Consider the following 24,749-nt stretch of genomic DNA (forward strand, 5'->3'; position numbering starts at 1 on the left):
TGTTCTGTTTCAAGCACCAGGAAAAACTGAGTGCATGGAAAATCTTATTTTTTAATTTTTTAGAATGGCACTAAGCCCTAGTGAAGGAGTAATTAAGTTCTTTGGGGATGGCAGGAGGAAATAGCTTTCTCAGTTAATGGTCCAGTGTTTCATCAGTGTTTCTTTTTTGGTCCATTACCTGTTACCTATAATAATCTTAGAAGACAGAAATGGCTTCTCAGCACTGCTAATGAAGCTCTCTTATGTTTTGTGCTCACCGTTTTGTTTTGCTACTATAGATTTTTAAAAGCTTTGTTACATTTTGCTCCTTCATGGATATTTGCTAGAAATCAGGCAAAAATATTTACTTTAATCTCTTGTAACAGTAGTTGGTTCCCACTTTGAATTTTGACCTATTCCTGGAAATAATAGCATTGTAGGATGGGTCAGAAAGAAGATTTTACCTAATCATGGCATTCCATCACATGCTAGTCAGTTGTTGCGCCATAACACTATGGTTCAAGCTTCCCCACTTAGGACGTTCCAGGTTTTTCCTCTTCTTAGTTCTTTCTCTTTCATCACAGCAAAGCTGGATCTTTGTGACTCTATCTTTATCAGGACACTGTCCACCACTAGTCTCTCTCCTCTATCTCTGCAGCGGTGTATAATATTTATTTAATTATGTATGTATGTATGTATGTATGTATGATGTATGTATGTATGTATGTATGTAATCCTGACCACATGTGGGTAAACTTGCCAGTATGTGCATTGACCTAATCCTTCCTATATTATTCTGTAGTGGCATTTCAAGCCACAGAACTGCTGTTGTGAGTTGTTTGTCCATTAGACACAGAAAAATATGCAATATTAAAATTGTTACGAAGACTAACAGAATGATTCCTCCCTGCTCCACTTCTCTCCAACAGTGGATAGTAAGAGAACATACATGTTGTGTAATAAGTTCTAGTTAAACTTGACAGGATATTCTGTAGTCAAAGGAGAGTAATTTGATTATGAAGATCCTCAGGATAGAGTAAACCATGACTTTCCTTGTGCAGATTAAAGAAGTACTTGAAAATCCTCATCTGTTAACTGTGATCAAAATAGAAGAAGCAGGAGATGAAATTGTGAGCAACGCAATTTCATTTGCTCTTTATAAAGGTATGCTGTTGCTGGTTTTGTCTCTTAATATTATTCAGTTGCTTACATTGCATTTTTAATAAATTTTGGAAGCGATCTAGAATGTTTGGGGTGGAAGTTCATAAAATTGATTAATTAACCAATTCATTAAATAAACAAATTTATTTTTTAAAAACACATATTGCTTGATTAATAGTTTCTACTTTCTCATTACCTTAAAAACAATGTACTTTGCAACCCATGAGTCATGAATTGTACACAAATTTGAGCAATATCCTTATTTTCCCTTTTGAAAAAGAGTTTGCTAGAATAGCACTGAGTGGCAATTTCTCTTTCCCTGGTATGGAACCATCAGGATTTTCAGATCCGTGCTGGAATTTGGAAGGTTTAAATGTGCATTGGGCAGTTGTTGGTGGTGTTCAGTAAGAGCTTCCATTTCCATTGAACTGAAACAATCATGAATATCATAGAAAATACAAGTGAGTGTGATCAGACACTGTAATGGATCAAAAGTAGTAGGTGGTTTAGAGATTTGAACTTCTCCATAGTTTTCTATGTTTTGAAGCAAACTGGAGTGGAAACGCAGAGTACAACTTCAAACATCTAAAGGAGCCTTGGTGCTGTCTTGGAATTTGCAGAGGTTAAAGGAGCTATTTTGTCTCTTTGTTCTGCTATCAAATGAATGCTGATAATTGTGAGAATACATGCATGATGCTTCTTGTATGAATTTTCAGAAGTACAGCCATGTAAGCCTGTTGCAGCAAAATCAACCGTTTTTTAATGCCTTAATTCTTTCTTTAATGTTTCATATTTATTTGATTTGTATATATGAACAATTTATAATAAAACATTAACAGTTATGAGCTGTATCTTAAGCTCTAACAAATGAACTAGAATTCACTTTATCAGATGGGGGAATGTTTACTGAGGAATAGAGCAGGGGTCTGCAAGGTTTACTGGCCATGGGCCAGATCACTCCCACGGAGATCTTATGTGGACCAGACTGGCACAGCGCAGTGCCGGAAATCACTTCTGTGCATGCCCAGATGCCGAAAATCACGCCTGCACAGAAGCGATTTTTGGCATGCGGACATGAGCAGATGCAATTTCTGGTATCTGTGTGTGTGCAGATGCCATTTCTGGTGCCACTCGGCGAGTCCCCACGCCACGCAGCGCTGGTTTAGCACAGCGCATGGGGGTCTTGCTGAGCAGGCAGCTTGGTTTGCTGGTGCCTCGTGGGCCGGTAAAATGGTTTTCGTGGGATGCATCTGGCCCATGGGCCGCACGTTGCCGACCCCTGGAAATGGAGTATGTGGGGAAAGTAAATAGCGAGGACTGAAGAAAATGAAATGTAAACAAAATACTAATATAAACATAAAAATATGTACAGTGACTATTCACAAATGCTTTCTGATCCATCATACAATCATGAAAACATGGTGATTATTATATTTTAAAATATGATTACCACAGTTTTGGGTGCAGGGCAGGATTCTGCATCATGAGAACTGCAAAATCTGAGCAGAATTCTCTCCTTTTTTTACATGATTGCTGGCAACAGTATTTCTGTTTCTTTTCAGAATAAAGCACATTCATATACAAAGAGATCTTCCTTTTGGTTAATGGGCAGGCTTGAGAGAGATGTTAAGATGGGGGGGGATGTCATCTCCACCCCTCAGCATTTCCTCATCCCACTCCAATACTCAAATGAGAACAGGAAACAAACCAGAGAGTTGTTTTAATATTAATCAACCACCAACTTCTCTCTGCACTTGTAGCTTTCAGCACAAATGAACAAGATAAAGATAACTGGAATGGGCAACTCAAACTGCTTTTGGAATGGAACCAGCTGGAGCTGGCGAGTGAAGAGATCTTTACTAATGATCGACGCTGGGAGGTACGTAGAGCGGCTTGTGTTGCTTTTGCCTTGAAAAAGCCACCAGGCAGGCAGGGACAAGGCTGACACTCTTGGATGGAAAGGCTGGTGCCAGGAGTCCATCTGTTTAATGGCAGGAAAACCTGGAAAGGCAAGGCAATCAGTGTTGTGCAGTTGCAGTCAATCAATGTGCCCATTGGTTTTTTCCCCATAATAGGATGGAACACAGGGTCCTATCAATTACTCCTAGATGACACTAACATGAGAGGCTGCTCTGTAAACTTCTCCAAGCTTTAAATGGAGATAATTTTCTGAAGCTCCATACGGAAATTATCTTCACTGTGTGTGGACAATATGAAGCTACAGCCTATTGTCTCAGGAGGAATATTTTATTCTGTTGAGAATATTAAGGCTACCATAAGAAATTAATCACAATTTGTGTAGCAGAAGAGAAGCCCAAGGGGCTAGAGAAAGACTTCTGCTTTCAAACTGGGTCAACATTTTGCTGTCTTTTGTTCCTTGCTAGTCTGCAGACCTCCAGGACGTCATGTTCACAGCCCTGATAAAGGACAGGCCAAAATTTGTCCGTCTCTTTCTGGAAAATGGCTTAAATCTGAGGAAGTTTCTTACGAATGATGTTCTAACTGATCTGTATACCAACAACTTCAGCAGCCTGGTGTTTAAGAATCTACAGATTGCGAAGAACTCCTACAACGATGCCCTCCTTACATTTGTGTGGAAGATGGTGGAGGATTTCAGAAAAGGTCTCAAAAAAGAGGACAAGAGCAGCAAGGAAGACATTGAGATACAGCTGCTGGTATGTAACTCAGATGCACATATAGCAGAGTACAGCTGTTAACACTTAGAACCAAGTACAACAAAAGGATGGTATCCAGCTAAGTTTTACTCAGATTAAATAGATCTACTCTGAGTAACAACTGAATACCACCCAAAGGGATTCAGAAAAGAGTCAATACCAAAGTTTCCTTTTTCAGCAACTTTAGCTTTATTCTTGTTTTTATATGCTTTCAGGATGCCTCCCTTATCTCAAGGCACCCCTTGCAGGTTCTCTTTATTTGGGCAGTCCTTCAAAACAAAAAGGAGCTCTCCAAAGTGATCTGGGAACAGGTATGCTACACTTCCAGCATGACTTTTGTCCATTATGCTTACATGTGAGTTTGACTTAGAGCTTGTTCAGTTAGAAAATATGTACTCCTTAATTAATATTGAAGCCTCCCTGTGTGTGGAAATGGCAGTTTCCCTGCTTTTGAAATACGTGAGAACTGGGACTGGAAAGTGGCGGCATTTTGCACTTGAATAATTTAATATAATATAAGATGAAGCCTGCTCACTTTTAAACATCTAAAGGAGACGAGAAAGAAGAGGGAAACAGTAATTGGGTGTGAGGATAGGACGAAAAATGGTGGATGTAAACTTCAGGTAGGTGAATTTGGGTGAAACCTCTGGAACGCTTTCTAAAGTCAGCTCAGAAAAAAAATTGTGTAGGGAAATAGTGGAGTCTCATTTCTTGGAGGTTTGTAAGAAAAGACTGGTGAGACTTTTGACAGAGGTTTGTTTGTTTTTAATTAGTTTTTATTAAAGTTTTTGTGATTTGAAACAAATAAGCAAGAAAAAGTATGTATAGCATCTCCACTTTCAATTCCTAGAGTCATTTTTCATAGAGTTTGTTTGCATTCAGTAATATAATAATAATAAAATTATTTATACCCCGCCCTTCCTGGTTCAAAAACCAGGCTCAGGGCGGCTAACAACAAATTTAAAACAATTATAAAAGCAGCATAAAATACAGTATAAAAACATGAATACTAATAAAAATCAAAAATCAATTTAGGGGGTCCTTTATTCATATAGTTAATTGTTTTTATTGGCATTGTAAGAGATTGGATGGTGCAGGGCTTGGCTGATTGCGTTCGGTTGGTTGCAGTATGGTTTGTTTGTTTGTATGTGTGTGGGGCGGTGGTTGGTTGTGTCAGGTTAGCCATCTTGATTTGCATGCTGTTTTTTTGGGGGGGGGGCGGTTGCGTGAGTGGCAGGGGTTGGAGTAGATTGATCAGTCAGGAAAGATTCTTCAGCCAACTCCAACACCCTACTTTAAGGCAGATGGCCTTAAGGTTTTAGCTTCCAGTTTAAGCAGCAAGATGTTTGACACTCCTTTCCAAATTTGAGAATTGTAAGATGAAACAGAACAGCAGCACCCACATGGTTTCTCAGATACAGCTTCAGGGAACAGAGTACTATTAAATTATGCAGTTGCCTTGCTGTTTTGGGATATGAACTGATGTTACTGGAATTGTGTCACAGTTACAGTAACTCATAAGTAATGCTGTTTTGTAACGGGGCAATTCTTTCTCTTTGCAGACTAGAGGCTGCACTCTGGCAGCATTAGGGGCCAGCAAGCTCCTGAAAAGCCTGGCTAAGGTAAAGAATGATATCAATGCTGCTGGGGAATCAGAGGAGCTGGCAAATGAATATGAGACAAGAGCTGTTGGTAGGTTTTGATCTAAGAGGCTCAAACTCAAGAGTGGAGCTAATGCAAATATTTGCTTAAAAAATCATAATGGGAAAGCAGCAAATCAGCAAAGTTAAACTTTCAGATTTAGCTTTGAATTCCAAGCAATGCATTGCAAATTTTAGTAAATATTGACAAGGATTTTTCTCCGATTAAGCACATGAACTTAGCCCATCTCAGCCAAGTCCAATAATTTTTAACAACCATGGTAGGTAATGATGAATCTTCCCATTTATGTGCATAAAAAAATCTCACCGCTGCAATCATGTATTGAAATAATTTCCATAGTCTTTTTCTAATTGTATATGCATAAGTCCTTCAGGAAGAGCTCAAAAGACTGGTCATGCTTCTGATTCTCTGTCCATTTATACTTTTTAGAGTTGTTCACAGAATGTTACAGCAGTGATGAAGATCTGGCTGAACAGCTTCTTATCTATTCCTGTGAAGCCTGGGGTGGAAGCAATTGTCTGGAACTTGCTGTGGAAGCAAAGGACCAACAATTCATTGCACAGCCAGGAGTCCAGGTATAATCGCCGAAATGCAAACAGATAATCGATCGTCAGTTTTATTCAGTGAAACAGAAATGGTTTATGTACCCATTTACATGGGAGTAAAACCTATTGAATTCTGTGGCACTTACTTCTGAGCAAGTAGGCTGTAATTTCTTATATGATGCTATCTCCCGATGAATTATTATTTCAGTATGCTGATGATACCCAACTCTGCATCTCTTTTAAATACCTCTCTTTTAAATGTCCTGTGTGAATGTCTAGAGGTGGTTGGAGGATGGATGGCGGCAAACAGATTGAGCTTGAATCCTGACAAGACAGAAGTTCCGTTTTGGGGGGACAGGGGGCAGGCGGGGGGGGGCTCCCTGTTCCTGAATGGGGTAACTGTGCCCCTGAAGAACCAGGTGCGCAGCCTGGGAGTCATTTTGGACGCAAAGCTATCCATGGAGGCACAGGTCAATTCTGTGTCCTCCATCTGGTACGCAGGATGAGACCCTTCCTGCCCACAGACTGTCTCGCCAGAGTGGTGCATGCTCTGGTTATCTCCTGCTTGGACTACTGCAATGTGCTCTACGTGGGGCTGCCTTTGAAGGTGACCCAGAAACTACAACTAATCCAAAATGAGGCAGCTAGACTGGTGACTGGGAGTGGGCACTGAGACCACATAACACTGAAAGACCTACATTGGCTCCCAGTACGTTTCCGGGCACAATTCAAAGTGTTGGTGCTGACCTTTAAAGCCCTAAATGGCCTCAGCCCAGTAGACCTGAAGGAGCGTCTCCATTCCCACTGTGAGAAGCAAAGTTACAGGGAACCAGGCAGAGGGCCTTCTTGGTAGTGGCACCTGCTCTGTGGAATGCCCTCCCCCCAGATATCAAGAGAATAAACAACTTTCTGACCTTTAAAATACATCTGAAGGCAGCCCTGTTTAGGGAAGCTTTTAATGACTGATGTTTTATATTTTTTTGGAAGTCACCCAACAAAAGAAGTCACCCCAGATGGGGTGACTATTATTATTATTATTATTATTATTATTATTATTATTATTATTCTGTCTTTCAGAATTTTCTTTCGAAACAATGGTATGGGGAGATCTCTAGAGACACCAAGAACTGGAAGATTATCCTGTGCCTTTTCCTTTTCCCTTTAATAGGCTGTGGTTTCATCTCTTTCAGGTAAATTACTTTTAGTTAATAAAGCTCTGATGGGTTTCCTCTCCAAAAATACAATTGCTGCCATGTTTTGTAGTAAGTATGCAGGCTTCAGGTTTGCTTCCACTGCAGAGAAATCTCCACATATGCAAAGGGGTGGTTGTAATTCCTGGGACAGTTGTACCCTAAAAGGCACCCTAAAAATACTTACATAAATAAACATGTAATCGCTGTTAATGTCAGAATGATGTAGCAAGTGGCTGTGCAGCTGCCTAGGCATCCATTGGATAGATGGGAGTCAGAATAACTTGGTAGTGTTATTGCATTGCCTAGATTGGTCTTGTTTGATAGTATCCAGTGATTTTTAAGGGGTACTCAAGGGTACGCAGTATTGGCACCTCTTTTTGTTGTTAAAAAGTGTGACACTTGCTGAAACAACTTCAAGGTGAGTACCGGCACCTATTTTTCTAGGGGGGGGGAGCACTGATAGTATCCCATTGTTGTTATTGTGTGCCTCCACTCAGCAGCAGGCTCATTTTCCGCTTGGTTATCCTGTTCTAAGCTGTTTCTTTCTCTTTCACAGGAAAAAGCCAACCGAGAGGAGCAAAAAGATGTTCTGGTATTATGCCTGGTTCTTCACTTCCCCCTTTGTTGTCTTTTCTTGGACTGTCATCTTCTACATCGCCTTCCTCTTGCTCTTTGCCTATGTCCTTCTCATGGACTTCCAGAAGGAACCCACCATGCTGGAACTGATCCTCTACGTGCTGGTCTTCATCCTGCTTTGTGATGAAGTGAGACAAGTAGGGAGTTCTTGGAAATCAACAGGAGTTTTTATTTCCAGGAGATTATTCCAGTTGCAGAAAAAAGAAGAGGCTCCAGCCCTATTCAGGTCTTCTGCTTCTGAGTTTAATCAACACATGTATCAGGAGCGAGAGGATGAACATGCTAGTGTCCTCTGTCACTGCTACCCGTGAGCTGAAGGGAGGACTTTTGCAGTGGGGAATCCTTCACTGCATGTATTGCCTCCCTATGCTTCAAATATTGTCACTCCAGTTTGTGGAGGTTGATGCTGAGTACACCTTTCATCACTTTCCCCTCTTGCAGGTTGATTTAACACAGAATCAGTACACTTGCATGGGGCTCCAGTGGAGTTGAAATCTAACGTTTTCTTGATTTTCCATGAAGGTCCCACTAGAGCATTTGGAATTATATCCAGGCCATTATTACTTAACCTGAGTTCATGGATTAATTTATAGTATCTCTGCTGAGGTTGCAATTTGCCACTGCTTCCATTGTACCCTAGTCCATGAGGCTATGCAGAATTTGTGGCTGGATTCAGATCCTTGTTCAGAGCCAGTTCCACTTAGTGTTAACCATGGGGAAGATCAGTGTCCATAAAATGCTTAACTAAAGTTAAAGCCAGTCTGTAAGGGCAGGGAGAACTGGTGTGTGCAAGGGAAGGAAAGTGAGCATGCAGTCCCAGGGACTGCTTTAAGGCAGCAGATCATTTATCCTGGTAAAGGTCTGTTATATCTGTGTAGGCTGTGTACACTATTCTGAGACTGGAAAAAATCTGAACAGACAAGGAGTATGAATTCTACAATATGGCCCCTTCCTTTGGCCCCATTACTTTGTCATGTCACAAGGTTTGTCCTCGAGATCTAAATTAAAAGAAATATCTGAAACGGTGAACACGCTGTCACAGAATTAATTCCCGAGTCTGTGGAGCAGACAGGCATGGAAAGAGTAACTTCAGAGCATCCTCTTACTTCCACATATCTAGTTTTGTAAAACAGAGGAGACAAGCAGGCTGGAGCTCACTAAGCAAAGCGTTGCGTATGTTGTGTATGAGCAGTCTTGTATTACAGCTGTTTCTATGGAAATATTAGGTAGTGTGGCTTGAAGGATTCTTGGTTTATTAGCATCCTACTCCTGCCATGGTTCAAAGCTTGAACTTTTGACAGCATTTTCATTTCAAATATATGCTGATCAGTCACAACAATATAGATTCAGTATATTGGATTTTCTTTTCTTTTTTTAATAAAAGATAAAGCATGATTTTACTTATTTTACTAATGAGCTTATGGGCCAAAACCAGGCATAGGCAAACTCCGACCCTCCAGATGTTTGGGACTACAATTCCCATCATCCCTGACCACTGGTCCTGTTAGCTAGGGATGATGGGAATTGTAGTCCCAAACATCTGGAGGGCCAGAGTTTGCTTATGCCTGGCCAAAACAGAAACAGAAATGGCTCTAATTGTATTAGAGAAATGGTTGTCTGATTGCTCCATTGCATGGCCAAATGAGTTTTCAATTTTCAGACAATCCATTGTAATACCTAGTCCCAGCCCCTGAGAGGAACCACTGGAGTGTGCAGGGCCAGATTTAGGTTTGATGAGGCCCTAAGCTACTGAAGGTAATGGGGCCCTTTATATGCCCAGCTGTCCTTTGTCAACAACAAATTGCCGCTGTTTTTTGTGTTGAATATATGCTATATTGTAATTTATGGACCTAATAGGTATCTAAAGCCCTTTGCACATGCAGAATGTAGGCACCCTATATATAGAAATGATCAAACCAGTGATATTTTAGGGAGCAGGCTAGCAGGCAGGGCCCATGACTTACATCATAGGAGTCTACACAACACAAAACACTGTTGCTGTATGTAGGTTTTATTTTGTTTGTTTTTTATCTTATATTTTGGAAATGTACATCCAGGTTTTTCTTTTAATTTTTTGGGGGCCCTCAAGAGAGTCGGGCCCTAAGCTATAGCTTGTTTAGCTTATACGTAAATCCGGCACTGGGAGTGTGGCATACATCAAGGTGGGTGGGGACGGAGAGACTGACAATGCACAAAGGATGAAAAACTCAACTGCATATTTGTTGTTGTTTGATCGTTTAGTTGTGTCTAACTCTTCGTGACCCCATAGACCAGAGCACGCCAGGCACTCCTGTCTTCCACTGCCTCCTGTAGTTTGGTTAGACTCATGCTGGTTGCTTCGAGAACACTGTCCAACCATCTCGTCCTCTGTCGTCCCCTTCTCCTTGTGCCCTCCATCTTTCCCAACATCAGCGTCTTTTCCAGGGAGTCTTCTCTTCTCATGAGGTGGCCAAAGTCTTGGAGCCTCAGCTTCAGGATCTGTCCTTCCAGTGAGCACTCAGGGCTGATTTCCTTCAGAATGGATAGGTTTGATCTTCTTGCGGTCCATGGGACTCTCAAGAGTCTCCTCCAGCACTATAATTCAAAAGCATCAATTCTTCGGTGATCAGCCTTCTTTATGGTCCAGCTCTCACTTTCATACATCACTATTGGGAAAACCATAGCTTTAACTATACGGACCTTTGTCAGCAAGGTGATGTCTCTGCTCTTTAAGATGCTGTCTAGATTTGTCATTGCTTTTCTCCCAAGAAGCAGGCGTCTTTTAATTTTGTGACTGCTGTCACCATCTGCAGTGATCATGGAGCCCAAGAAAGTAAAATCTCTCACTGCCTCCATTTCTTCCCCTTCCCTTTGCCAGGAGGTGATGGGACCAGTGGCCATGATCTTAGGTTTTTTGATGCTGAGTTTCAGGCCATATTTTGAGCTTTCCTCTTTCACTCTCATTAAGAGGTTCTTCCTCCTCACTTTTTGCCATCAAGGTTGTGTCATCTGCATATCTGAGGTTGTTGATATTTCTTCGGGCAATCTTAATTCTGGCTTGGGATTCATCCAGTCCAGCCTTTCGCATGATGAATTCTGCATATAAGTTAAATAAGCAGGGCGACAATATACAGCTTTGTCATACTCCTTTCCCAATTTTGAACCAAACAGTTGTTCCATATTAACAATATCTAAAAGGAAGAACAGTAGTTCATTGTATATATATTAATAAATCGTATCTAAATTGCAATATATTCCTTCCCAGGGTACTTAGATTGTTCTTAATAGTGTACCATATTTTCCCATGTATAAGACTAGGTTTTTTCCCTTAAAAATGTCCAAAATTTGGGGGCGTCTTATAGACGGAAAAATACGATATATGGCTGTATGCATTTTTCTCTATTTCTTATTGTGCCAATACATGACAAATTAGCTCGATTTTTCAATATAAGCAAATTATTGTCTCCCTTCTCTCACTCTCAATATATTTGTTCATTTGGCCAAATATGTCAGCTCCCAGAGCCTTAGATCCAGTCTATGGTATAGGCTGCACTATTTCTCTGACTTAAAAAATAATTCATCCAGATTTTGATGTTAAAGGAGAAAATTAATGATTTGCAGATGAGAAGGTAACTGCTAAGACTGAATATTTGAAGTAAGACAGCTATAAAAAGCCAAACTCAGTCTTTTCCTAATGCATTAAGAGTGTGTTAGAAGCATCTTTGAGGTACTGAGAGCAAAACAAGTTGTTAATGTTTCTATATGCCAATAGATGTCACTGTTTCATAATAAAACTTGAGCTAGGACGAGGTATATTTATACTGGGGTGTTTTTGCACAGTTTAAGAAACATTTACATTTCAGCTCCTAATATATGATAGCATTCCTGAGCTAGATGTGTGTTTACAGCAGCCACACATCCATCTGATGTGTATTTTTGCACAAGTACAGATTCCGTGTGTAATTTTGCAGCTGTATATTCCCAGATCCCTGTAACATAAATATTTGCATAAATATTTGCACACAGCCTGTCATGGGCCTACTTGGCAATCTCATGGCCTTGCTTTCCAGCATGAGACTCTTAATTTCAGGGTCATGGGTTTGAGCCCCACATTGGGCAAAAGATTCCTGCATGGCAGGGGGTTGGACTAGATGACCCTCGTGGTCCCTTCCAACTCTACAATTCTATGAAGAAGAAGAAGAGTTTGGATTTGATATCCCGCCTTTCACTCCCCTTCAGGAGTCTCAAAGTGGCTAACATTCTCCTTTCCCTTCCTCCCCCACAACAAACACTCTGTGAGGTGAGTGGGGCTGAGAGACTTCAAAGAAGTGTGACCCAAGGTCACCCAGCAGCTGCATGTGGAGGAGCGGAGACACGAACCCGGTTACCCAGATTACGTGACTACCGCTCTTAACCACTACACCACACTGGCTTCTATGAACTGCCATCCACAAAGTCATACTAGGCTCATGGGTCAGAAGGTGGGGAAATGAACTCATGAAAAGGCTATGCAAATCAGTATTCATATGAAAACATTTCCCATGTTAGATGGGAAAGAAGCAAATGAGATGAATGAAAGCTGCCAGGAATATTTCTAAAAGGAAGGAACATAGTTGAGCTGGTGCATGTGACACAAGGGATCTGGCACATTATGCAGTTGGATCCGTGATGGTCTTATTCAAGGCATGGTCATTATTTTTTTAAAGGGGGTTGCTTCAACCCACATTGCAAAGACAGTACCCAAGGGCTACAGCAATGAGATTGTATTAAAGATGGTACATAAAAACAGTATGATATATAGGGGAAATATGTGCTTAGTTGAGGAGTCCAGAGAAGCATCTTAATCAATGTCCTTACTGTCTGACATCTTATGTATTGTCCTTTTGTTTGTATTTAATTGTTTTAATTATACTAAAAATGTTGCAGCTATAAGATATTATTAGCTAGTTTGCTTTGCACACTTACTTGGGAGAAAGTCCTGCTGAACAAAATGGGGTCTACTTCTGCATAAGCAGGCATGGGATTAGGCAGCAGGGTATGCTATTTATGCTTTTATATCCCACCTTTCTTCCAAGGACCTCGCCGTATTATCCTCACACCAACCCTGTGAGGCATGTAAGGCAGAGAGGCAGCGACTGGCCCAGGGAGCTTCGGGGCTGAATGGGGATGGAAGCCCTGCCTGGCCTCCCAGCTCTTAGTCCAGCTCTGCTCTTCTTCTATTAGCTTCTTGAGTCATGATTTCTCAATGAGCAATGTTAGTTTAGATAGTAAGACTATGCATTGTAAATAAGGTTGGTTTGTGGTATTGTTAGATGATGGCAGGAGTAGCCAACGTGGTGCCCTCCAGGCTGTGACTCCCATAATCTCTGACGATTGGAGTCCAACCACTTCTAACAGCTGACTCTGCTCTGTGGGATTCTGAGCTCCTACCTTTGTTTGGTGACTTTTGTCTTCTTTTTCCTCTTTAGTGGTATATGAACGGTAGTAAGTACTTTTCCGACTTGTGGAATGTTATGGACACCCTCGGGATTTTTTACTTCATAATAGGAATTGTGTTCAGGTGAGTTTTAACAGGTCCAGCCATTACTGCACCTGGGTTTGTTTTCTGCAAAGCTACTAGACCAGTGGTCAGGGATGATGGGAATTAGAGTCCAACAGCTGGGATGCAGGATGGAGAGAGGCTGCACTAGACAAACATGTTATGATAATGAGAATGAGATAAGGTGATGCTTCCTGGGGTGAAGCTGAGGTATTTGGGGGGAATGGGGTGGGAAGATGTCACCCTGTCATAACATCTGATTTGACAGAAAACAAATTGTGCCCAAGTTGATGTTATTAAGTGGGAACACTGAAAACTGGAATTTTTGTATCTCTGTTTCTTTGCACAGGCTCCATTCTTCAAATGAGGCCTCCTGGTATTCCGGCAGAGTAATTTTTTGCCTGGATTACATTATTTTCACTCTCAGACTCATCCATATTTTCACTGTAAGCAGGAATCTAGGACCCAAGATCATTATGCTTCAGAGAATGGTAAGGGCTATGGATTGATTCAATATGAAATGTAATTGTTGTGTGACTCAAGCCTGAGTCTCCCAGAGGTCTCTCTGTGTAAATAAAGGTTTAACCAGAGAACCACTGTATGGTTTGGGCCTACACTTTTCATTCTGTCATCTGTGTGCTGGTAGATTGATTCATGATTAATCCTTTGCAAGGGACGTTAGTGCAGGAACGCTGCAGTACCTGTCAGTCAAACCTCTGTGACAAATCTTCAGCAACAGCCCTGAAGTACAAGACAGAACATCCCTTATAGGGCTCAGATCTGAGGCCAGCAGTACTTTGCTGCTCTACAGCCAATTGCTGTGCTACAGAGAGCTGGAGGTTGTGTCACCTATTAAGTAGTGGGTTGACAAAGCAGACGACACAGAGATTTCTCCAAGTGGTTCTTTATAGTAAGCTGGAACTGAACAGCAAACAGCACAGCCAGCCTGCTTTTATAGCAGCTGGCTGTCAACAACAACCCAGGGTTTCCCGCCTAAATTAACTGATGTGGACCTGAGTGAAAACTATATACAGTGGTACCTCAGGTTAAGTACTTAATTCGTTCCGGAGGTCCGTTCTTAACCTGAAACTGTTCTTAACCTGAGGTATCACTTTAGCTAATGGGGCCTCCTGCTGCTGCCGTGCCGCCGGCGCCCGATTTCTGTTCTCATCCTGAAGCAAAGTTCTTAACCCGAGGTCCTATTTCTGGGTTAGCGGAGTCTGTAACCTGAAGCGTCTGTAACCTGAAGCATATGTAACCCGAGGTACCACTGTACCACTGTACATGATACCCCTGGTGGCCAGGGTGATAACCATAGCTGTCAACCTTCCCTTTTTTTGCGGGAAATTCCCTTATTCCAGCACCGTTTCCCTGGGACAGGTGAGGCTGCTGATCCCTTATTTTCAAATCTGAAAGTTGACAGTTATGGTGATAACTTCAATACATAACATCACCAAACTCCATCCCAGCTGGCAGTTGGTTTCTTGTCATGAGAGGTGGGTCTGTGTGCATGTGACACATCTGCAGATACTTTTTGCAAAATCTTGCCATCATTGATCTTATACCTTCATTGAGCAAGGAAAGAAATGTGTCTTATGGTTTGGCAGCAGTTACACAAGTGTTTTGGGCTGAAACTTCATGCTCATATTACTATATGTAGCAGAACAGGCATGGGTGCTGAGCACAAATCCTTCCCAAGCCAGGAAGACATGTACACTCGGGGGTGTACCACTCAGGAGGTCCAGGGCCCTGGGCACACAATTTTGAGTGGGCCCTGGCTTCTGCCGTGATTCCTGTCCCACCCAGGCGCATCCTGCTGGGTCCTGTCCTTGGCTCCCTGTCCTTTCCTGCCTGCCGTCAGGGGTCTCTGGGCTCCGGAGCCCAGCCTGGCCTCGCTGCTGCATCCCCAGCCCCCTTGCTGAATGGCCACCTGGCCAGAGATCACTGCTCCTTGCTCAATGCACTCCCTGCATGGTGAGCATGTGCAGATGGAGGGAGGTGGACAAGGGGTGACTGCAGCACGGCCACTCTTCTCTGCCGGTGTTGGGGGGGCTGCATCAGCCAGCTGAGCTGCCCCTTGCATGGGCGGCACGTGATGCTGCGTGGCCTCACTTGGCTCTGGTGCAGGAGAGGGGTTGCTCCAGTGGCATTGGTGGCGAGGGCTGGGCTGGCATGGCAGGCTCCCTTCACCCTCCACACCCTGCCCCCAGTATGCGTGCCCCAGATGCAGGCACATCACGCTACACTGTTGTGTAAACTACACTAGGAGTTAGGAGCCACTGCAGATGTTGAATCATTTCCCATTTGTTATTCCACATGCTAGTTTTCATCTGATATGGGGACGTCTCCTCTTTGGAGGAGCTACTTCTGTGATCTAGTGAAAGTATATATTGTGATTAAAAATAAAATAAAAACCCCACCTAATCTAAGTAGCCACTGCAAGCTCTCATGAGCCCTCATTTCCATGGTTATATACTCAAGTGAACAGAGTACTTACTTGGGCAATTATGTGCTGGACTTAGCTGGCTACAGCAGCATCTGTCCTGGCTGTATCCTCTAGGGCAGAGCTGGTGGGGGGGTGTGGAGTCTGGTGCCTTCGAGGTGTTCTTGGACTCCAATTTCCATCATCTCTAGCCATCGTGGCCCATTGGCCAGGGACTGTGGCCCAATATCTGGAAGGCCACAGCTTCTGCACCCCTGCCTTGGAGGCATGCACGTTGCTCTGATTTGCCTCAGGTGTTTTTGTATCTTTTCTTAATTGAAAGCAAAATAAACAACAAGGAGTGCATGGCCTCTGCAAAGCCGCCAAGCGAGATTTTCTCATAAATGCACAGTGAGAAGCAAGAGACAGTTTCCTGAGTTGTTGTTTTTTAATCTTTTCCCCCTTAGCCTTATGCGTGGAATGACTTAACAGAATCATCCTGACTTGTGTTTTAAATGTTCCCTTTCACAGCTGATTGATGTCTTTTTCTTCCTGTTCCTCTTTGCGGTGTGGATGGTGGCTTTTGGTGTAGCCAGACAAGGGATCCTGCGGAAGAATGAACACCGCTGGGAATGGATATTTCGATCTGTTGTCTATGAGCCTTACCTTGTAATGTTTGGCCACTATCCTACAGATATTGACGGTATCCATCTTAAGATACAATCCCAATGAGCAATGGGTCAGAGTAATAAGGAGATAGGAGCACAGTCCTTAAGGAGCCCAAAGCTCATCATCCCCCTTCTGTTTTAGTGGGAAACATGTGCTGCTAGAATTCAGGTAGCTCTTTCAGTATCACAGAGGCTTACTGAAATCAGTCTGGTGTTCACAGATGACTAGGGCAGAGGCAGCACTAGAGCTCTCAGGTGGTCTTGTAAAGTGGACTTATGCTCAGTTCAGGTCATGATCCATCCAAACTGAATCGGCCCACACCACCTGCACAATCCATGCTGGGACTATGCCAGTCACTTTCCTTGTAGGGCCAGAAGGAAGACTAGAGTGGCAAAAGTCTGCATGCTGAATAAAATCTCATACAGAGTTGTATTGTATGTTACTGCCATGAGATGCATTTTAGTACTAAATTGTGCAGCCAGCCACATGGGGATTCTGTTTTCTGGGCACATCTTTGCTCAGCAGGTATTCACTTCTGCACAGTAATCTCTACAATGTACAATTTTCACAAAGTTATCTGTATAGGATTCTAGCTTTATGCACTCCTATTAGGCAACTAGATTAGCTCAGCAAAATCCAGCAGAGACAAAGGTGCTGGTAGCACTAAAGAATGTGCTGACAACACATGTCATGAGTTTGGTGTCATAATCTTAACAAGAGCTTTGGAATTTCAGGAGTCTTTTCTGTTCCTTTCATGATAGGTACCACATTGGAAAGTGATCAGTGTACTGTCACTGGGAATGAATCGAAGCCTCTGTGTGTAGAAGTGGATTCCAACAATGTTCCCCGATTCCCAGAGTGGATCACCATTCCACTAGTGTGCATCTACATGCTGTCCACCAATATTCTCCTGGTTAACTTATTAATAGCCATGTTTGGGTATGTAGACTGATGTGCTGGGTGTAACGCCACAGGGTTTGGGGTCGGGGTGGGGATCTGGTTCCTAGGACATTTAGGAGACTCTGCCCCCTGCAAACTCATAACACTAGTGTGAACTCCCCTCCAGCTTGGAAATCTTGAGGCTTTCATAGTCCCTGTAATTGATCCATTATCACCAACCCTTACTGAAAAGTGAAGTATGTGCTGATTTTGACGTTTTGCAAACGTAGATATGGAACTAATAACCCCGTGTGTTAATCTATCCATTAGTTATACTGTTGGATCGGTTCAAGAGAACAATGACCAAGTGTGGAAGTTCCAGCGCTACTTTCTGATTCAAGAGTACTGCAGCCGCTTAACTATACCATTTCCTTTTGTCATCTTTGCCTATATCTACATGGTGATGAGGAAACTTTTAAAATGCTGCTGTAAAAATGAATGTAAACAGCCATCAATTTGTTGTAAGTAATGCAGTATTTTCCACAGTAACTTTTTATGGGAGGAAGAGTAGAAGTCACAGAAGTGAATGAAGGCTTCTCAGACAATTGTTTTCCAATATTGCACTTTCATTTTGAGAGTTACTACATTTGAAAGGTTCCCCATGTAAAAATGGCCCTTCATTGGAACGAAGTATGGGGTGCTAAAGACAAAACTAGCTAAAGAGAAAACTGGTTTCCAATACAGTGGTACCTTGGTTCTCAAACGCCTTGGTACTCAAACACATTGGTTCCCAAATGCCAAAAACCTAGAAGTAAGTGTTCCGGTTTTCAAACGTATTTCAGAAACTGAATGTCTGATTCCACTGTCAGCTATTGTTTCCAGGGCACATGCCCCAATCAGAAGCTGAGAACATTTCGGAAGTCAAACAGGCTTCCGGAACTGATTAAGTTTGGCACATTTGTTTTTGCTATTTATTTTGCGTTTTTCTTTTTGAGGCTTTTTCAGTTCATTTGTTTTTGTGACTGTGTGGAACCCAGTTCAGCTACTGATAGATTGATTGTGTGACTGCGGAAATGGATAAAAGCCCCCCATCCATACAATGACTATCATCAGTGCAGGTAAGAGAAATTTTTTTTTTTTTTTTTATCATCTACAATACTGTCTTATTTATTTTATAGTCCAGTACATGGATTATTGCTTTCATTTTATGGATCAATGGTATTGTTAGATAGTAAAATTCATGTTAAATTGCTGTTTTAGGGGTTGCAATACTTTCTATGGGAAAGTGTACCTTGGTTTTGGAATGCTTTGGTTTTGGAACGGACTTCTGGAACGGACTGAATTTGAGAGCCAAGGTACCACTGTAGTGGGTTAAGCTAAGACGCACTTAGCTGAACTCAATAGGATTTTTTTCTGGTCTTTCTTCTGAATTGGGCTGTAATAGCATCAGATCTTCTGAAACAAACTGAGGTTGCTGTTTTAGCTGCATTCAATAGCTCTTTGTCTGCTTTGTCAATAAATATGCCCATGTTCCAATTTTGTGTGGATTTTATATCTTGAAGGTTCAAAAAATGAAGATAATGAAACGCTGGCATGGGAAGCTGTCATGAAAGAAAATTATCTAGTAAAAATCAATATCAAGGCTAATGACTCATCAGAAGAGTATGTTTTCTTGCTTTCTTTGTCTTTCCCATCTAATCAAGCTTCAGAGCCTATATTTTATTCTGAAACCCATACTGGAGACCTTGCAGTGCTTCATGTTCTTAAAGACTTCTTCAATTGATTCATATATATTGGCTTTCCATTTAAGAATGAACAGTTAGAAGAGTTCTGGTGCTAATAATACAAGCCAACTTGTAAAGATTCCAAAATATGGCTATAGAAGTTAACTGTGTCCAACATTTTAAAAATAGCATAGGTAATTAATCCCAAAGCCACCAGCGCAATGATGAAAGTATATTTTAAGTAACAGCACTAGAATGAAACAAAACTAGATTTGAAAGGAGTAGCTTTAGTTTTTATTTTAAACTCTATCTCATTTATGTATAATGTAGGGCTTCAACCTGATTTAAGAAATTTTAATCAATTAATTGTACAAGGCTATTAACTGATTAAATTTACAAATAGGTAAAACAAGAAGCACGGGTACTTTGTTTTTTAGATAATGCGCACATGTATTTTGTGGCAACATCTTAGAAGAAGCATCCTTAGCATGCAGAGAGGGAGAGGGAGTAAGGACTCTCCTAAGGATTACATTAGGGACGCAGATGGCGCTGTGGTCTAAACCACTGAGCCCAGGGCTTGCTGATCAGAAGGTTGGCAGTTCGAATCCCCGTGATGGGGTGAGCTCCCATTGCTCGGTCCCTGCTCTTGCCCACCTAGCAGTTCGAAAGCATGCCAGTGCAGGTAGATAAATAGGTACCGCTCCGGCGGGAAGGTAAACGGCGTTTCCGTGCGCTGCTCTGGTTCACCAGAAGTGGCTTAGTCATGCCGGCCGCATGACCCGGAAGCTGTATGCCGGCTTCCTCAGCCAATAAAGCGAGAAGAGCGCTGCAACCCCAGTCGGTCACGACGGGACCTAATGGTCAGGGGTCCCTTTATCTTTAAGGATTACATTATAGGTTACATGGCTACATCCATAGGAGACAACTCCTGGGGGCTTTGGGCCCCAGTAAAATATTTGAGGGGGCTGCTCCCCAGTTGATGGGCCTTGCTAGTCAAATGGTGTGCATGCACCACGTCATGTGATTGATTATGTGGGGATTATGATTGTGTCCCCACCCCACAAATATTTTATTGAGGTTGGCACCCCTGGCTAGATTTGTGTGTCTAGTTAAGACATCCATACATCAGAGCTTCATTCCTGATGGTTATGTTTCCTTTCACAGAATGGCCCAGCGATTTAGACAACTGGATATGAAGGTACATTATCATTATTATTAATAATGTTAGTAGTATGGGGAAAACTTATTGTTTTGTTTATATGCTGTTGAAAACTACCGTATTTATGCAAATCTAATGCGCCATCGAATCTAATGCGCACCTCAATTTTCAGAACCTTGAAACCAAAAAAGTATTTGCTGCTGAATGTAAATGCGGTATCAAATCTAATGCACACCCTAATTTCCCCAATGTAATTTGGCAAAAAAGGTGCACATTACATTTCAGTAAATATGGTAATAAAAGTAATAACAGGAATGGCAGTAATACGCAGCCGTCCAGTATAAACCCATGAAGCTCTCAAATGAATTGGGTATTTACAAATGATTTAGAAATTTTTGTGGCTGAGTCAAGAATTAAAGTATGTCCTTAGAAGAAAAGCACAGATAGAAATTCCTTGTTACATTATAGATCTAATCATCCCAAACATCTCCGTGATAACCTTCCCTTAGGTCGGTTTCTAAGACTAAAACGCAATTCATCGGACCCAAAAGACTTTAAAGTCCATTCTAATTTGCTTTCTGCATCCTTAATACAACAAGGTTATCCGAACTCTGTAATAACAACTGCCATTCAAAAAACACAATTAAGAAAGAGATCGACCCTTCTTACATCTGGTTCACATGTAAAGACTAGATCTTCACGTATTTATGCTTCCCTAGAATACAACCATATGACTTTTGAAATTGAGAAAATTATTAGACGCCATTATCATATTCTTAAGGACATCCCTGGGTATGAGAATATCCCCATTTTTGCCAAACGACACACTAAGTCATTTAAAGATATATTGGTGCATACAGATTTAGACTCTGTGAAAGGATTCTGTGGTACTGCAACAACCTTTTGTGTGGATTGTTGGACTCTATGAACAGACAGTTGGAATAGACATTTTCACATATATGGACCTTATTCATAAACTGATCAGAGAATGAACTGATCCACTGGGTCTTCTACTTTTTTCGTTGAACTTTATGAGCTACTTCTGTTGAAATCAACAATTCAGTACAATGAATAGTATATATTATTTTTTCAAACGTACAGCTGGTTACGTCTTGTGTGTTTACTGAATGTTTCACATAACCAGAGGTTTGTTGTTGTTTTCCTAAAAATCACTGCAACCCCCACCCTCCCTGCCCACATGACCTGGGTTGCTGTGCGTAAGAGAAACCTGGTGGGCAAGCAGCGGCAAGGACAGGCCCATCTGCTTCATCCAACCAGTTCTCTGTTACACATGCCAGGTCAAGTCCTCCATCCATGGTCAAGTCGTGGATGACAGCCGTCTTGTGAATCATTGACCTGGCATTGCGCAGCAGCACCTTCAGGTCATGTGGGTCTCCCTTCTTGAATCCAGTATCCATCCAGTCAAGACCAGACCCAGAGGCAGGAATAGTCTTCAAACAACGACTAAACCTGCCTCCTCAGTAATGACGTGGTCTGGTCTTAGCATAACTCCTCCTCCTATCTGTGATCACTGAGATCGGGCGCCCCAGTGCATTCCCGCCCCCCGTGGAACCTGCCCCAGCCATTGTGTTGGCTGGGGCCCACACCCCAGCAACCCTTTAAGAACCAAATACAAACTATATAAAACAATAGAAACTAATTTAAAACAACAACGATTCAGTTATATTAAAAATTAAACTAACCCCCAGCCTCAACTAAACATTAATCCCTCCCCCAACAGAGCAAAAACCAAACAATAAACCAAAATTTAAAACACCGCAAATTAAAACTATTTAAAATCATTTAAAAACAGTCACTGGACTAGGGCAGGCTGTACCTGAGCCAGGTGGAAAGGGCCTTTCAGGGAGCGGCCTTCAGCACTCACAGCCCTGCTGTTGGTGTCACAACAAAGGGTTGTGTCAACCATATCCCTTTGTTGAATGAACACCTACCATAGTATGCTTGTTGTAAGAATTAATAAGGTAATATAAGTGAAGCAATTTGAACAGTTTATATGTGCTGTCTAAATAACAAGTGTTATTGTTATTAATTATTGTAAACTGCCCTGCAATCCTCAGGTGAGGGGTGATTAAGGAATTTGGGAAATAACCCAACATTTTAAGCTGTCTTAAAAAGTGATGCATCTGTGGGGGTGGCAGTTGTGGGAAGCAATGGCAGGTCTTGCAATCTGTCTTCCACTAAAGAAATAGGAGCAAGACAGGACAGTGTCATTCCTCACTTGAATTCAGAGGACAACTGCAAAAATGTAAGCTTCATTTTGGTGCACTCAGATTGCACGACCAGCAAGTTATTTTATGGTGTGTGCCTGCAAACTAGAAAGTATCAGCTGAGTTACTGGAATCTGCTGCTTAGTGGGTTAGTTTAAGGCTGAGCTTATAGACAGTTCTATGCAGTCTCTTCTACTAGTCAGGAGACAAATCCTGCGCTTGAATTGTAACAATGATAGCCATCGCCTTATAATTCCATGAACTTGTTACCCTCTCATGAGATGCTTTTTGTTTGTTTGTTTTTAATTTGAAGCTGAATGATCTGAAAGGTCTTCTGAAAGATTTTGCAAACAAACTCAGATGAAAGCTTCCTGGATTGAAGAAGAATCTTCTCCCAGCAGCACAAGCTTGCGCAGAAGTGGAACATTACTGAATAAGCAACAGCTTAAGTGCTAAATCTGGTACAAAAGGAAAGAAAGAGACTTCATTACATTCCACCTTCCTGTTTTGATCAAGAAAATTAACTCTTTAATACAATCATTAGTTGTTATATGTAACTAACAGTACTGAAGCTTCCTAAGCCTAGGTGTTGATTATAGACAAATATTTGTCTAAGCTTAAGCTTGCAGAAATTATCACACCATCCCCTGATTTCTTCTGAACAATTGCTGGAGTCCAGAGCAGCTACAGATGACCCACCACTCCTGCAGTTAGATAATTGTGTAACTAAGGGCACATTCAAGCTTGAGGTCTTTCCGACTTCCTGTAATCCTAAGACTCTTTGAACTTTTGTCTGTGGCCAGATACATCATTTGGAATGACACTGCTCACTACTGAGTAACCATAATTCACCTACTCCTTGTCTCTGGGGGTGCTGAGCTAAACTTCAAGGTCTGAGGAGGAACTTTCAGGGAAGCCAGAGCTCCAAAATTAAGTTTACAAGTACAGTGGTACCTCGGGTTAAGTACTTACCGTATTTTTCGCTCTATAAGACACACCAGAACACAAGACGCACCTAGTTTTTGGAGGAGGAAAACAAGAAAAAAATATTCTGAATCTCAGATGCCAGAACAGCAAGAGGGATTGCTGCGCAGTGAAAGCAGCAATCCCTCTTGCTGTTCTGGCTTCTGTGATAGCTGTGTAGCCTACATTCGCTCCATAAGACGCACACACATTTCCCCTTACTTTTTAGGAGGGAAAAAGTGAGTCTTATAGAGCAAAAAATACAGTAATTCATTCCGGAGGTCTGTACTTAACCTGAAACTGTTCTTAACCTGAAGCACCACTTTAGCTAATGGGGCCGCCCGCTGCCATCGCGCCGCCAGAGCACAATTTCTGTTCTCATCCTGAAGCAAAGTTCTTAACCTGAGGTACTATTTTTGGGTTAGCGGAGTCTGTAACCTGAAGCGTATGTAACCTGAAGTGTATGTAACCTGAGGTACCACTGTAGTGATGTGATGTCGCTCAGTTTTGAAACTGGTGGTTTAGAAACAACTAGTTAAGAAATGGCTGGATTTCCTACATAAGGTTATTTGTAAGGATCACTGCAGTTGATTCCGTCTCTCATTTTCCCCAGCTAGTAGAACACACTCTGCACGAGCTCAGGGGTGGGGCCCCTCAGTCCCAGGGGCCCAAGGCAGGCCTCTTGGCCTCTATCTGGCCCTTGGGACTCTCCCCAGGGCACAGCCCTCTCCACCCTAGCCAGGCACCTCCTTGAAGTGTTTTTGCCTCTGACGATCTCTTCCTTTCCTGGATGGAGGAGAGAGGGATGTGTGAGAGAGGTTGTGTAGAAGCTAATTTAGTGTACTTTCATTGTGCTGCCCGCCTTTGTTTCTGGTCCTGCCCACCACTAGCATGCGGCTCCTGGGAGGAGAAGGGGATTCTTGGCCCCCCACTCCTGCTGATAAATGAATTTGAAGGTGCATTCCGCTTAGTGGGCAGATTGTAAAAAATGAGAGTTAAATGATATGTACAATGCTACTTTTTCATGGGGAAAGGTCCATAGCTCTCCAGGGCCGCCCTTCCCACTTAATCAAACTTGTTGGGACCTTGTGAACAACGCCAAGCAGCTGCTTTTATTCATCCACTTGTGTCACTTCCCACTTGACACAGTCACCCTGGTTGCATTTCAAAGCAAGTTACTGGAATGTTGCTTTTCCTTGGTAACAAGGGGATTGTTACAAATTGGTGTCCCCTGTTGTTCACCTCTGATTTGGTTTCTCATTCTTTATGTTGACATACATCATATTCTGGGATTTCTGATTCCAGTCACCAAATCTTCTGCACATCTTGTCATTTG

At 42.1% G+C, this 24,749-nt stretch overlaps 1 protein-coding gene across 4 annotated transcripts in view; it reads left to right on the forward strand.

Moving 5' to 3' along the window:
* TRPM8 (transient receptor potential cation channel subfamily M member 8) overlaps window positions 1-23,506 on the forward strand; it is a 43,720-nt gene extending 20,214 nt beyond the window's left edge. The window contains exons 10-25 of one of the 4 annotated variants that reach the window (XM_053362906.1): window positions 1,041-1,143; window positions 2,901-3,019; window positions 3,525-3,815; window positions 4,031-4,126; window positions 5,378-5,507; window positions 5,907-6,052; window positions 7,100-7,212; window positions 7,772-7,988; window positions 13,299-13,390; window positions 13,719-13,860; window positions 16,323-16,494; window positions 17,222-17,399; window positions 17,670-17,860; window positions 18,902-19,001; window positions 20,228-20,261; window positions 22,764-23,506. In XM_053362906.1, coding sequence (XP_053218881.1) covers window positions 1,041-1,143; window positions 2,901-3,019; window positions 3,525-3,815; window positions 4,031-4,126; window positions 5,378-5,507; window positions 5,907-6,052; window positions 7,100-7,212; window positions 7,772-7,988; window positions 13,299-13,390; window positions 13,719-13,860; window positions 16,323-16,494; window positions 17,222-17,399; window positions 17,670-17,860; window positions 18,902-19,001; window positions 20,228-20,261; window positions 22,764-22,814 — 2,175 coding nt within the window. In that variant the 3' untranslated portion in view covers window positions 22,815-23,506. Of the gene's footprint in view, window positions 1-1,040; window positions 1,144-2,900; window positions 3,020-3,524; window positions 3,816-4,030; window positions 4,127-5,377; window positions 5,508-5,906; window positions 6,053-7,099; window positions 7,213-7,771; window positions 7,989-13,298; window positions 13,391-13,718; window positions 13,861-16,322; window positions 16,495-17,221; window positions 17,400-17,669; window positions 17,861-18,334; window positions 18,458-18,901; window positions 19,518-20,227; window positions 20,262-22,763 lie in introns of those variants that run through there. The other 3 variants (XR_008327347.1, XM_053362894.1, XM_053362898.1) reach the window with 3 other exon arrangements.
* Window positions 23,507-24,749: the final 1,243 nt, after the last annotated feature.

Source organism: Podarcis raffonei, chromosome 1 (genome assembly GCF_027172205.1).
Source record: "Podarcis raffonei isolate rPodRaf1 chromosome 1, rPodRaf1.pri, whole genome shotgun sequence".
Lineage (NCBI taxonomy): Eukaryota > Metazoa > Chordata > Lepidosauria > Squamata > Lacertidae > Podarcis > Podarcis raffonei.